Source organism: Physella acuta, unplaced genomic scaffold (genome assembly GCF_028476545.2).
Source record: "Physella acuta isolate Inbredline_101_S28 unplaced genomic scaffold, ASM2847654v3 ptg001122l, whole genome shotgun sequence".
NCBI classification, from domain to species: Eukaryota; Metazoa; Mollusca; class Gastropoda; family Physidae; genus Physella; species Physella acuta.
The window spans coordinates 57,429-72,227 of NW_026732639.1; the positions used below are offsets into that span (position 1 = coordinate 57,429).

A 14,799-nucleotide genomic window follows, 5' to 3' on the forward strand; every position below is an offset into this window, starting at 1 on the left:
GGTGGTCATTATTCAAAGAACAGATCAATCACATTTCTATCAAGCGGTTAATCAAAAGTTAAAAATAAATTTGTTTCTTTTTTTTTCTTCTTTTTTTTCCGCCTCAGACATGTAATTACAGTGTCAGTTTGTCTTGCATGTTAGCTTTAGTATTACAGTTTTCATCATCGGCTTGTGATCACTGATACAGATTTACAATAGTAATATTTCTTTCTTACTTGTAGCCTACTTTCATTCATTTAAGATGGTTTACTCATGCATAGATCTTAAACAAAACATCGTATTACAATTTATTTTTTAAAAAAAACACCTGAAAATGCAAATGTGTAATTAAATGATGGTTCAAGGGATTTTTTTTTCCATCGACGTGGTGGGCTGAGGGGATTTGGGTTTTTAATTAGAGCTTAAACAAATTTGGGACCACAGAAATAAAAAACTAAAAATTTTAAGCGATTGGAATGTTATGTTGAATGAGACATATCTAATCAAACATTCTAAAAGTTGAACCCTTGAAATATAGAGTTATTAAAGCTCAACTATCTTCCTCCAAAATCAACATGTTTTACATTCCACATCTTTAAAGTGTATGTGAAAACAAAAAGCAGTTAAATTGTATACAACAGTGCAATTTCTTTAATAGTATCCATTCGCTTTAGGCTATAAATGTTAACAAAATTCACTTCAACTACATTCTGCAAAAATATTTCATTTCCAAAGGCAGGGTTTTGTCATACGTTTCATTACGCATTAGTTCAAGATATTTTTTTGCTTACTCCCCTTCTCCCCCTCTCCTTTTAAAATGACGACACACTGTTAAGAAGCCTACATTTTAACTCATTATTAAATTATCCCGATAATCATACTTTTAAAAGAAATCAATTTGTTCGTTAATTAATATTTTTTTTAAAAATCCATCTAATTAAGCTGTCAAATTTCTAAACTCCACCCAACATCTCCTTCCATATTCTTTCATCCCTGTACACGCAATGTCTATATAAACCGAACACACGAATACAAATAATATCTACTCCACAGAGTCGTAGCTAAGGGAGGGCGGGTGGGGGCGTCCGTCCTGAGTGGGGGGGGGGGATGGCAACGGGTGGAGCCGGACGTTTTCCCCAGACACTTGCCCGAAGGCCGATTTCCCGAATAGACACTTGCCCGAATGCGACAAATTCCCGAATGGACACTTGCCCGAATGCGACAAATGCCCGAATGGACACTTGCCCGAATGCGACAAATGCCCGAATGCGACAAATGCCCGAATGCAAGTGTCCATTCTGGAAATCGGCCTTCGGGCAAACGGCATTCGGGCAAGTGCCTTTCGGGAATTTGTCGTAGACCCGGCACCAGGATAGAAAAAAAAGTTTATTTTAAACTGCATTAATGAAATATAAAATAAACTGCTACTTGGATTTTCATGCAGTTTTTAACTATTTTCTATAAGTGTTGTGCGAAACTTAAATAAAAACTGTTCAGCAACAGTGACTTGTAAAAGGTAAACTTCATGTTTTCATAGTGTGCAGGAGGGTGCCTTTTCGTAAAAATGAAAAACTATAAATAAATGGAGGGGGGTGTGCAAAGCTAATAGGATCGTCCCCGGTCGTCAGAATGAGTCGCAAGGCCTCTGCTCCATCTAATTTGTAAGGTGCATCTGGTAAAATGCCTGCATTTAAAAATTAACTGCACATTAATTAAGTATCAGATTTGCACGGTTCACGATTCAAAGTTATCCGTCCTTCCCAGATGTGCAGTGTGGAACTGATAACTGACCAGTGTCCACCTGACACGGACAGAGCCTGCTACTGCTCTGGCTTCGACAAGAACGTCTACAGCATGGTGTACACTGGTATGACAACGGTCGACTTGTCCAAGGCAGAAGTGCGCCTGAGGTGGCAGAACCACACGGACACCAAGTACAGCTCTAACGTCACATTCCCCGTGGTTAAAGGTAGAACTGTTTACCTCGGTTAAAAGTAAAAATCAGAGTTTCTTCCAGGTATCTCTTCGGGGAAGAAAGTCTACAGCACCCCCATCCCCCGAACGAAATGGAATGTATATAGAAAATATATACTTTTAACAGTGCCCCCCCCCCCATTTCAAATGCCCCATTTCCCGGAGAAAAAGCCTGGAAGAAACATTGGTAATAATATGTCTTCAATTTCAGAAAAAAAAATTATTTGGGCTAAAATATTAACTATGTAACCACATTCTATATCAACTATTTATATATTTTTTTTATTTGTTAATTTATTTGTTTCTTTTTTAACATCGTAAATTTCTTACATTTTCAACACAAAGTCGTAAAAAAAAATTAAAATGTGAATATTTAAGGTAGTTCCTCCAATACAACTAGCCCGAACAAAGTCAACTTTAGACACAGTGAACTGTAATCTTTCTATGTTTTCTTGAAGAAACCACACGAGGTTTTCGACAGAGCAGTGGCACTGGTCTACGATTACGCAAATTATCATGATGTGTTGTCAATGACATATTTTTTAAAAGTTTAGACCTATATCATGAGATCGTCACTTGCAGTGTTTCTTCCAAACTTTTTTTTCTCCGAATGGGCACTTGAAAACTTCGGGGGGTAGCAGACTAAAATTTCCGGGGGTGGTGGTAGACATTGGTAAAAGTATACATTTTCTAAATAAATTATATTTCGTTTTGAAGGGGTGGTGGTAGACGTTTTTAGGGAGCGGGGGATGGGGAGGGGGGCGGGCTTCGCCTGGAAGAAACTGGTCACTAGCGACCAGTTCTCAGCCCTGGGCGATGACGTAAAGGCTCACCGGCAGTTTCTCCATTCGACCGTTTGAATTATCGACTGTATTGATGACAAGAAATTAAATCAAATGTTAAAGAAAAAAATTCAGGCATAGACAAATAGAAATATTTAAATCAAAACTTCAACATATTTGTAGCTCACAATTTTAAAAATAATTACAATAAAGTAAATATGCAACGGTGGCCGGAAAGAACCGCAACGGAAAAAAGCGCAACGGAAAAAAGCGCAATACAAAAAGCGCAACGGAAAAAAGCGCACACGGAAAAAAGCGTAAAGAGAAAAAAGCGCACACAGAAAAAAAGCGCAAAGAGAAAAAAGCTCAAACAGAAAAAAGCGCAAAGAGAAAAAAGCGCACACAGAAAAAAGCGCAAACAGAAAAAAGCGCAAACGGAAAAAAGCGCAAACGGAAAAAAGCGCAAAGAGAAAAAAGCGCACACAGAAAAAAGCGCACACAGAAAAAAGCGCAAAGAGAAAAAAGCGCAAACAGAAAAAAGCGCAAACAGAAAAAAGCGCAAAGATAAAAAAGCGCAAAGAGAAAAAAGCGCAAACGGAAAAAAGCGCAAAGAGAAAAAAGCGCACACGGAAAAAAGCGCAAACGGAAAAAAGCGCAAACAGAAAATAGCGCAAACAGAAAAAAGCGCAAACGGAAAAAAGCGCAAACAGAAAAAGCGCACATAGAAAAAAGTGCAAACGGAAAAAGCGCAAACGGAAAAAAGCGCAAACAGAAAAATGCGCAACCAGAAAAAACACAACGAAAAATGTGCAAAAGAGAAATGTAGCACAAAGACCATATGGACTAGATGACACATATATACATGACTGTTAGGGCTGCTGTGAGAGTGTCGTGTTTGATCACGTGATCTACGACCATTTAAAGCGTACCACTACCATGTGCATTTATATCACCATAATACAGGCGATAATCGCTTTACACAATGCCTATTATTTTCTTGGTCAATAATTATTCAACTACTATTCTCGTATAAATAAACATAAAACTATCGACATTACACGAAGTATCATTCACATTCGCCCTTGTCCGAACTACCTAGCTTGCATACCATAACAACCCGTTCCTATGGCAAAACTTCACTCTCTTTCATCCGCGTCATCAAACATGCATTCGTCATATCTCTCGTAACAACATTCATTCGCACCAAAATAACAATTATGTATTTAATATTTTTTTCACATCATGACGCACCTACCTACCTACCTACTATTCACCTACCCACCTACACACTTACCTATCTACCACCTACCCACCTACCTACCTACCTAACTACCTACCTACCTACCTACCCACCTACCCACTTACCTACCTACCCACCTACCCGCCTACCCACTTACCCACCTACCTACCAAAAAAAGTATCGGCGAAGTTCGTAAGTTTCGTAAACTGTACTAGACATCTTTTTTTTTAATGAAAATTCATTGACTTCATTGACATATGTTACATATATGTTACATTTTGCGACAACCTTAATTAGTGCGTTGGGCTTGTATGAAAACTCACTTCGAACTAACTCAATTACATGCTATTTATTTTAACATTACACGGTAAGCGTCACCCAACTGTTGTGATGTGAGGTGAGGACAGGTTCGACAATAAACCAACACGAAAGTACGAAAGAGACATAGACTGCCTATTAGAGAATGGGCCCCTTAACTTTCCTAACCCTACCATTTATTATACCCTACCTAACCTCTAAATTTCCTTCGCTATATGTCACTTCCCTCCAAATCGTTCCTATTCTACAGAATTGTGTGTACTATTTATTTACATTCTTTAATCTCAATATAACTCAAATAGACTATTGTTTGAAGGGTAATGGAAAAATAAGGGACTCTTCTCTAAATCTATGCGAATACTTATATGTAACAATCCTAACCCCAACCAAAACATGTACTGAACAGCATAATGGGCTGCATGTAGCCAGAGTTTCTTCCAGGCATCTCTTTTACCGCCCCCCCCCCCCCCCCCTCCGAACGAAATGGAATTTATAAAGTAAACATACACTTTTACCAGTGTCCGCCCCCTCCCCCCCCCCAAAATGTTGACACCCCCCCCCCCCCCGAAAATTACCCCCCCCCCCCTCCCCCCCCCCCCCCTCCGGAAACAAAAGTCTGGAAGAAACACTGCATGTAGTTTATATAACAGAAGAGCTATGGTTGTTTGTATCATTTTGCATTCGTCCGGTAAACATTTCAGTAAAATACCTTAACAAACCTTCCATAACCGTTTTATAAAGAAACAAAGAGAGATGAAGTTTTATAATAACACCAGGCTTTGACTTACACCTACTCCAATGGCATCTACATTGTTAAACTGATTAACTATGTAATGTAGGGCTGAACAGGATCAATGAACTAACCTTACGAAACCAGTTTGAAATTTCGAGTTTTGAAACACAGTTACTAAGCTAGAAACATGGAAATGTGCATAATCTATATCATCTACACAAATACACAACCACCTGCCTAACTACCCACCCACACATCTACCCACATACCCACCTAACAACCTACCCACCCACTTACCCACCTACCCATAAATAAATATATATATATATATATATATATATATATATATATATATATATATATATATATATATATATATATATATATATATACATCAGGGTATACAAATGATTCGACAGGATGACATTAATTTTACTATTTATTGCAATACAAAGGACGACTTGAACGAACAATTCTAAGACTGTACTACATTACGACATCCCTCTAACACAACAAGAACAAGAGTACTTTTCAACTTCTTTCCCCGACAACAACGAACCTACACTAAAACGTCACATTCTTGCGAACCGCGTAACTAATCAATGTGTCATTAACTTTCGCGCTAATATTCGTTCACACCAATCCTTGTTTAAACATACATAAAATATATGATATATGAGCTATATATATATATATATATATATATATATATATATATGAAGTAATTAGGTAGGTGGGTATGCAGGTGGGTTGGTAGGTAGGTAGGCAGGCAGGCAGGCAGGTAGGCAGGCAGGCAGGTAGGCAGACAGGTAGGTAGGTAGGTAGGTAGGTAGGTAGGTAGGCAGGTAGGTAGGTTGGGAGGTAGGGATGTAGGTTGGTAGGTAGGTAGGTGCGTCATTATGAAATAATAGTAAATACATCATTGTTATGATGAGTGTTTCATCAGGTATTTTGAGAAAAAAATATTAAATACATAATAGTTATTTTGGTGCGAATGAATGTTGTTACGAGAGATATGACGAATGCATGTTTGATGACGCGGATGAAACAGAGTGAAGTTTTGCCATTGGAACGGGTTGTTATGGTATGCAAGCTAGGTAGTTCGGACTACGGAGAATGTGAGAGATACTTCGTGTAATGTCGATATCAAGGATAGTTTTATATTTATTTATACGAGAATAGTAGTTGAATAATTATTGACCAAGAAAATAATAGGCATTGTGTAAAGTGATTATCGCCTGTATTATGGTGATAGAAATGCACATGGTAGTGGTACGCTTTAAATGGTAGTAGATCACGTGATCAAACACGACACTCTCACAGCAGCCCTAACAGTCATGTATAAATGTGTCATCTAGTCCATATCGTCTTTGTGCTAAATTTCTTTTTTGCACATTTTTCGTTGTGTTTTTTCCTGTTTGCGCTTTTTTCCGTTTGCGCTTTTTTCTGTTTGCGCTTTTTACTATGTTCGCTTTTTTCTGTTTGCGCTTTTTTCCGTTTGCGCTTTTTTCTGTTTGAGCTTTTTTCCGTTTGCGCTTTTTTTCCGTTTGCGCTTTTTTCCGTGTGCGCTTTTTTCTTTTTGCGCTTTTTTCCGTTTGCGCTTTTTTTCTCTTTGCGCGTTTTTCCGTTTGCGCTTTTTTCTGTTTGCGCTTTTTTCTGTGTGCGCTTTTTTATCTTTGCGCTTTTTTCTGTTTGCGCTTTTTTCTCTTTGCGCTTTTTTCTGTGTGCGCTTTTTTCTCTTTGCGCTTTTTTCCGTTTGCGCTTTTTTCTGTTTGCGCTTTTTTCTGTGTGCACTTTTTTCTCTTTGCGCTTTTTTCTGTTTGCGCTTTTTTCTCTTTGCGCTTTTTCTGTGTGCGCTTTTTTCTCTTTGCGCTTTTTTCCGTGTGCGCTTTTTTCCGTTGCGCTTTTTTCCGTTGCTGTTCTTTCTTGGAACCATATGTCAGTTAAAAACAATTTACAAAAAGAAAGAAAATACAGGCTCAAATTGACAAGTTGAAAATAAAAGAAAATGTATTTTAAAATTTTGAAAAAAAAAGGTTTCTATTAAAAAGTTCTCTAATTTTATTTTTTTCTACACCATCTATTTGTGTAATGGGATGGCGAGGCCTAGAGGTAGAGAGCTAGACTGCTAGCCCGAGAGTCTCCAGTTCAAATCCGGGTTCAAATCAGTCGAACATCCATCAGTCCAGCCTTCTCTGACGGGTACCTAACTCACGTTAGGGAAATAAAGTCGGCTGGGTATAGTGCTGACCACACTATCCCTTCATATGCCGGGGTCTCTGATGCATAAAAACTCTACTTCATCTGCCCCATGTGTCTTGAGCACGGAAGGGAAATAATGATGATGCATTTGTGTAAAGAGACGGAGTTTATCAAGTTATTTTTTCATCATTCTAATGTAATTAATTAAACATATATTTTCATCAGTTGCAGATTACAAACCTGTACGTGGTTATCAATAACCAGTTCTACATCGATGTATTTGTGTACAGATATAGTTTTTTTTTAATTTATTAACATTCTAATATAATTAATTGAACAAGTATTCTTTCTCAGTTGGCCATTGTAATATCCTCGAGATTATCAACCTCTTTTAAATGACCATCGATATATTTGACAGAGATAGATAGTTTTTTTTATATATTAGGATTCTAATATAATTAATTAAACATATATTCTTCCTCAGCGGGCCATTGTAATACCCTAGAGATCACCAACCTCTACGTGATTATTAATAACCAGTTCTACATCGATGTATTTGTGTACAGAGATAGATAGTTTATATATATATATATATATATATATATATATATATATATATATATATATATATATATATATATATATATATATATATATATATATATATTAGGATTCAAATAAAATTAATTAAACCTATATTCTTCACCAGTTGGCCATTGCAATATATTAGAAATAACTAACCTCTCCGTCAGTGTCGTAGCGAGGTCGGGTGTCACCCGGTGCGGCACTTAATGGTGTCACCCCCCAGAGGCGTAGCGACCCTTCCCGGGGACAAACTTTCAAACTTTCGATTTGCTATTTTTTGCCTTGGTGTCACCCCCCCCCCCCTAAATGGTGTCACCTGGTGCGGTCCGCACCCCCCGCCCCCCCCCCCCCTCGCTACACCCCTGCTCTACGTGATTATTAATGACCACTTCTACATCGATGTATTTGTGTACAGAGATTTTTTTAGCATTCTAATATAATTAATTGAACATATATTCTTCCTCAGTTTGCCTTTGTAATACCTTAGAGAATTTCAACCTCTTTTAAATGACCAGTTCTACATCGATATATTTGACAGAGATAGTTTTTTTATACATTAGGATACTAATATAATTAATTGAACATAAATTCTTCCTCAGTTGGCCATTGTAATACCCTAGAGATCATCAACCTCTACATGTATATTAATAACCAGTTCTTCATCGATGCTACCGTAGACGCGACAAACAAGGACGAAATCACGTGGCCTAGGGTGATAGATTTTGAGATACGAGCATCGGGATCCGACCACTTTACTAAGGTATTGTTTCAGTTCTTTAGATTTAGATTTTTTTTTCTACAGAAAGATTTTTCAAAGTCCGGTTTGTTCAGACCAAACAATTATTGCACTGAGGGAAGTCTGCCCCCCCCCCCCCCCCAAAGAGAGTCTACCCCCCTCTCCCCCCCCACCCCCACCCCCGAATGAAATGGAATTTAAATAGAGAATATATACTTTTAAAAGTGTTGTGACTTATTTAGGTCTTCCTTTTTAATAGTTTAATTTTATTAATATTTAAATGGTCTTGAGTTATCTTTTGTTAGACTAAGAAATTTTCCACCAGACTCATGTGATAGTATTCACAACTGTGTTCGTGTTACTCGTGTTTTGGCTCCATCCCCCAATGGTCATTGACATTAGTGTCAATATCCCATAATTTTAGGGTAATATAAAAAGGAGGAATTTTTCAGACACAAGACCCAGAGAGAACCCATGGCTCATAGCATTCATGTTGTGTAAGGCCGTAATTAACTTATGTTTCAGTAGTACTCAGGATTTGACTTTTCATAGTATAGGTTGTGTAAGTTAGATATTTTATCCAGTGTTAATTGTAGAAAGAAGTGTTTGTGATTTCCATGAAATTGTAAGTTGGGTTTTAAATTACTGTATAGTTTTTGCCTTGTAAATTTTTTATTATTTAGACTTGTTTGCTTTTTAGAAGGTTTTAGATTTAATTAAAAGTTCTATTAGTTTCAGAAGGTCTTTGTAGTTATATTTAACCCTAGACATTAGCTTTCGAGTCTACGAAGAGTTTTTGTTTCTAGTAATATTTTATAGTTTCATATAATTCATCAGTCTAGAAGCACCCCAAAAGAATCCGGGTGTTGCGTAATATTTATTAGTGGCAGAGTTACTTAACAGTGTCCGCCCCGCGGAAATTTTATGTTGCCCCCCCCCCCCCACCCACCACCCGAAAATTTCAAATTAATTTATTATTATTTATATGACTTGGTATTTTAGAACTAACGGACTGGTTATTTTATGCTAAATTGACTCAATACATAAAAATGTTGTGTTTTTTTATTCGAATTAACTCAAACGTTTTCTTTTATGAAAGTTTTAAAATATAAAAATGAATTTTATCTTTAATTATCTTCACGTTATTTCTTTTTTTTATAAATACTCAATCCTATTTTTTTTCTCTCCCTCCCTCCCCCAACCAACCCACCCCCTCTCCCCCAACAGAGGTGCACGGTGAATATAACAAATAGCGGATGTTACCCGGCATTTGACTATGTGATAGCAGCGTGCTACTGCGAATCTTTTTTCGACGATGTTTATCTTTTGCACTACGACGATTACCCACTGCCCACCGACTCAGGGGCGCCGGTTCGTTTAGTCTGGAGGAACAGCTCGTCCTATGCGATTTACAGCAGTGAGGCGCTGCTACCGGAGTTTCAAAGTGAGTAACAAATGTAACATCTATATATATATATATAATTCTCTTCTGGGAGACGATAGAAAACAAGCTGCAAGCGCGCCTTACAGTCCCCTCTCTTCCTCTCTATCGCTACCACCCCCACCCCCTCACATGGCCTGGTGAGCTGTGGTTCACGCTGTTTACATTTTACAATCGTAGTGCCGGGTTTGGTGACGGCTATTAGGAGCAGATAATTTAGTTTGAAACGATTTTAAACTTAGAGGAGGTAACTAAGAGGAGGCTTTTTTCACGTGGGGGGGGGGAGGGAGGTTTAGTGTTTTAAAGCAAATATTTTCAGTGGCAGCATTGGTACTGTCGAATTCACAAATTATGAATTACTGAAAAGTAGAAAAAACAACAACTAAATAGCGGCGTATGATACGCCGCGGGTCGGCTCATAACCTATATTTATGTATGTATGAATTTGAATGTTTGTAGGCCAATATATATATATATATATATATATATATATATATATATATATATATATATATATATATATATATATATATATATATATATACATTTTAATGTTTTATCCCTCTCTGTTACTTATCTTAATCTATCGACGATAGATAATTTTAAAAAAATGTTTTTTACTTTTTTTTTATGTTTTATCTGTCTCTGTAGCTTGTCTTTATCTTTCAATGATTAAAGTAATAGAAATATTATTTTTACTCTATACAGCGTCTGGTTGCGGTGGGCTCCATAGTTTAACTACCATCATCGTCTTGGCTATTGCAGTTGTGTTGAACAGTTAAACTTGGTTATTATAATTAGCTCCGGAAAGGAAATGTTTCAGCTCGGTTTTTTTTTTGTTCAATAAATAATTTTAAAATACAAAATAAAAATGTAATTATTTTCAAGGTTTCTTTGTGTGTTTAGAAATCAGCTTTTAAAAAAAAAAAACATTAAGACAATCTAAATGTTAGGAATGATTTATGTTAATATGAAAAGCCCTTAGGATTTATAGATAATTTTAAAATGCTTTTAAACGTGTGTTATTATATACAAATATAAACGGACCTTTGATGGTTTTTTTTGTATATCAGTATTAGGCAAGTGACTATACCAAGAAAATGTAACATGTCTATTTTATACAGTAGGACAAACAATTAATCCTTAATACAAGAAATAATTTAGGTTAAGTAGTGACGGTTAAATACTTAATCAAAAAGTAGTAAGTAATTAAAGGACCCTTTCCAACCTTACAGTTAAGGGGCAGGTGAAATAGAGTTCACATGTTATATTGACTTCAGCATATGAAGGGATCGTATAATCAGCAACATGCTCGGTCGCTTTTACTTCCCCTAAGTCAGGCACCCATCAGAGCTGAACGGGCTCAGGGACATTATACGGATTTGAGTTCGTTATTCGAGACGTCCAGGTAAGCAGTAAAACGCTCTGCCAAAAATTTTAAAAGTCAACAAAAGTAAAATAATAATAATAATAATAATAATAATAATAATAATAATAATAATAATAATAATAATAATAATAATAACAAAAATAATAACAACAATAACAATAACAATAACAACAACAACAGCAACAACAGCAACAGCAACAACGACAACGATAACGACAACGACAAAACAACAACAATAACAATAACAATAACAATAACAATAACAATAACAATAACAATAACATTAACAATTAATAACAACAATAATAATAATAATAATAATAATAACAATAATAATAAAAGTAACCTAAAAAAGAGTATGGTTTACAATGCACTTCAACACTTAACAGTCTGTTACCTGGACCGTGAATCCTATAGATCAATAGGTACCGTTCGAAGGAACAATAAATCAGTCGATGTTTTTGTCTCACATGATTGACAGGTTGTGAGACACACGAGGTTGTAGGCTACATACTGCGTGTAGGGGGACATTGTGTGTGTCAGGATATCTGTGCAATCTGAGTCTCTTATCTGTAAACTTATCTGACATGGCGGTAGTTAGACAAGGTAAAACGGCAAACATACATACGGCCTAAACACTCAAACGCACATATATATATATATATATATATATATATATATATATATATATATATATATATATATGTATGTGTGTGTGTGTGTGTGTGTGTGTGTGTGTGTGTGTGTGTGTAATTATATATGTATGTGTGTTTGTGCGTTCGTGAGAACATCCTTGTGTGGGGGTGTGTGCGTGCGTGTCTCTGTGTGCGTATGTCTCTCTCTCTGTTTATTGCGTGTGTGTGTGTCAGAGAGAGAGAGAGAGAGAGTCTGTGTGTGTGTGATATAGACACATGTAGGGGAGGGTGGGGCCAAAAGTCACATACTTCTCGGTTATAGTAGATCCTATTACAGTTACTCAATCCTTAAAGAACTGAAGAAGATGAAAATACTTTTGTAAGACAGATCGGACTAGTACATTGAACTTGATCATTTTATGTTTTCTGAGATAATAATGAAAAAAATGTGCTCTGATTACGGTTGATATTTTGTTCGCCCCATGAGATTATGCATTAACACAAGACAAAAAGAGAAAAGTTAGCCAAGTTAATACAGTTCACTCACGTTATCTAATTTTAATTCAACTGAAATTAATCAATACCGACGCCTTTTTTTCTAGCTTCAACAGCTAATGTCATCAATTCCTTGGTAAATTTACTCCGGTTTTTGTGCGAACAGTTTCGTCACAGATACAGACTACACCGACTGACACCAAATAAAGAAAACTATCCAACTTTTACTCAAAAAGTTTTGTGCATTTGAATCAGTAGCTTGTAATAGTTTCAAACATTTTGAAATATAAAACTGTGTGTGGTATGCATGTAATCTCGCATGAAAAAAAAACTAAAAATAAATCAATAGATTATGGCGTTTGTGAATAGAAAAAGTAATTGTTTAATCAAGAATTATCCTAATATAAAGACCTAAAACAACAAAACAAAAAACATAATATTCGAATGTTGGCTAAAATATTATATTTAATCAACACCTCATGGTAATCGACTTTCAATGTTTTTTTTAATTACAATAAATCCTATTTTGCATAATGGCAATTTTGAAAATGTGTGTTTGTTCGTGCGTGCGTGCGTGAGCTCATGCGTGTGTGGTTGTGGGGGAGGGGGGCGAAAAGCAGAAGTGAATAATATGCAATTCCCACTAAAACTCTTTTTAAAAACAAAACATTTCATAGGGAACAAGAAAAATCTTCTCATTAAATAAAACAACAAGCAATTATATTTTTTTTAAAAACGTAGTACCACTAAAGTAAAATAAGAGTTCACATTCCATATCTCCGTGTCTTGCAATGGATTCTGATTTGCAATCCATTCAGTGCTACAAACTGTGCAATGTTCGCCATTACACAATATCTAACCAATAGCGTTAAAAACCTTTTGTTACATTCGTGTTTCGCTCTTTTTTATTTCTCGGTAGAGCATGAATGTCAAACACCTGAAGTGCAAATGTTTAATTTATTTCACGTAACTTGAGCTTCAGCTAAGACAGGTGGGTTTTTGATGTGGCAGAGATCATATGGGTGAGGTGTCAATACAAGGTGAGGTAACAGTTGATCGTTAAATGGGTGTAACGTGGATGAAATGTTATACAGAAGGTAACAATCTGTTTCAGCTGATAGAATAGTAACAATGTCATACTGTTACTAGAGTGTTGTTTTTTTTATTTCGTAAGATTTTGTAATGCAATTGTTCGTTTCCCAAACAATCATGTTTTACAGTATTATGTTCTAATATTTCATGTCCTAAAGTCTCATGTCCTAAAGTCTCATGTCCTACGGTCTCCTGTCTTACAGACTCTTATCTTACAGTCTCAATGGCCTTTCGTCTCATGGTTCTAAATTCTCATGTCCTAAATTCTCATGTCCTAAATTCTCATGTCCTAAATTCTCATGTCCTACAGTCTCATGTTCTTAAGTCTCATATCCTAAAGTCTCATGTCCTACAGTCGAATATCTTACAACTTCATGCCCTACCTACAGTCTGATGTGTTTAAATCATGTCCTTCAGTCTCATGGCCTACTGCCTCATCTTCTACATCATCTTGTCCAGCAATCTAATGTCCTACAGTCATATATTGCACATTTTAATATTGTATATATATATACAATATATATATATATATACATATATATATATATATATATATATATATATATATATATATATATATATATATATATATATATATATATATTGTATATATTGTATATATTGTCTATATTGTATATATTGTATATATTGTATATATATATATATTTATATTTATATATATATATATATATATATATATATATATATATATATATATATATATATATATATATATATATATATATATATGTGTGTGTGTGTGTGTGTGTGTGTGTGTGTGTGTGTGTGTATACAAATATAAATATATCAATTGTCATATACCCTACATTTAATATTATATAATATATATATATATATATATATATATATATATATATATATATATATATATATATATATATATAGGCCTATATTTATATTGATATAATATATATATGCCTGCGTACGTATGTATGTATGTATGCATGAATGGATGTCCACATAAACATGAAAATATTTGCTAACATTTAACATGAAGGACACCAAAATAGATCCTCCCCAGCCATAAGATAATAAAAGTTCTTAAACATTTAAGATCGATAACAACCTCTGTTTAAAAAAAAAACCTCGCTGTTTTTCCCGAGTGGGCACACGATCCGCATTGTCAAGTAATTTACTTCCTTGTTGGACGGTAGGGATCAGAAGATTACACAA

At 35.5% G+C, this 14,799-nt stretch overlaps 1 protein-coding gene across 1 annotated transcript in view; it reads left to right on the forward strand.

Moving 5' to 3' along the window:
• Positions 1-10,775, forward strand: part of LOC131956019 (uncharacterized) — a 39,469-nt gene extending 28,694 nt beyond the window's left edge. Inside the window, exons 11-14 of the mRNA XM_059320364.1 lie at positions 1,747-1,951; positions 8,416-8,576; positions 9,780-9,996; positions 10,702-10,775. Of these exons, the coding sequence (XP_059176347.1) occupies positions 1,747-1,951; positions 8,416-8,576; positions 9,780-9,996; positions 10,702-10,775 (657 nt within the window). The remainder of the gene's footprint in view (positions 1-1,746; positions 1,952-8,415; positions 8,577-9,779; positions 9,997-10,701) is intronic.
• Positions 10,776-14,799: the final 4,024 nt, after the last annotated feature.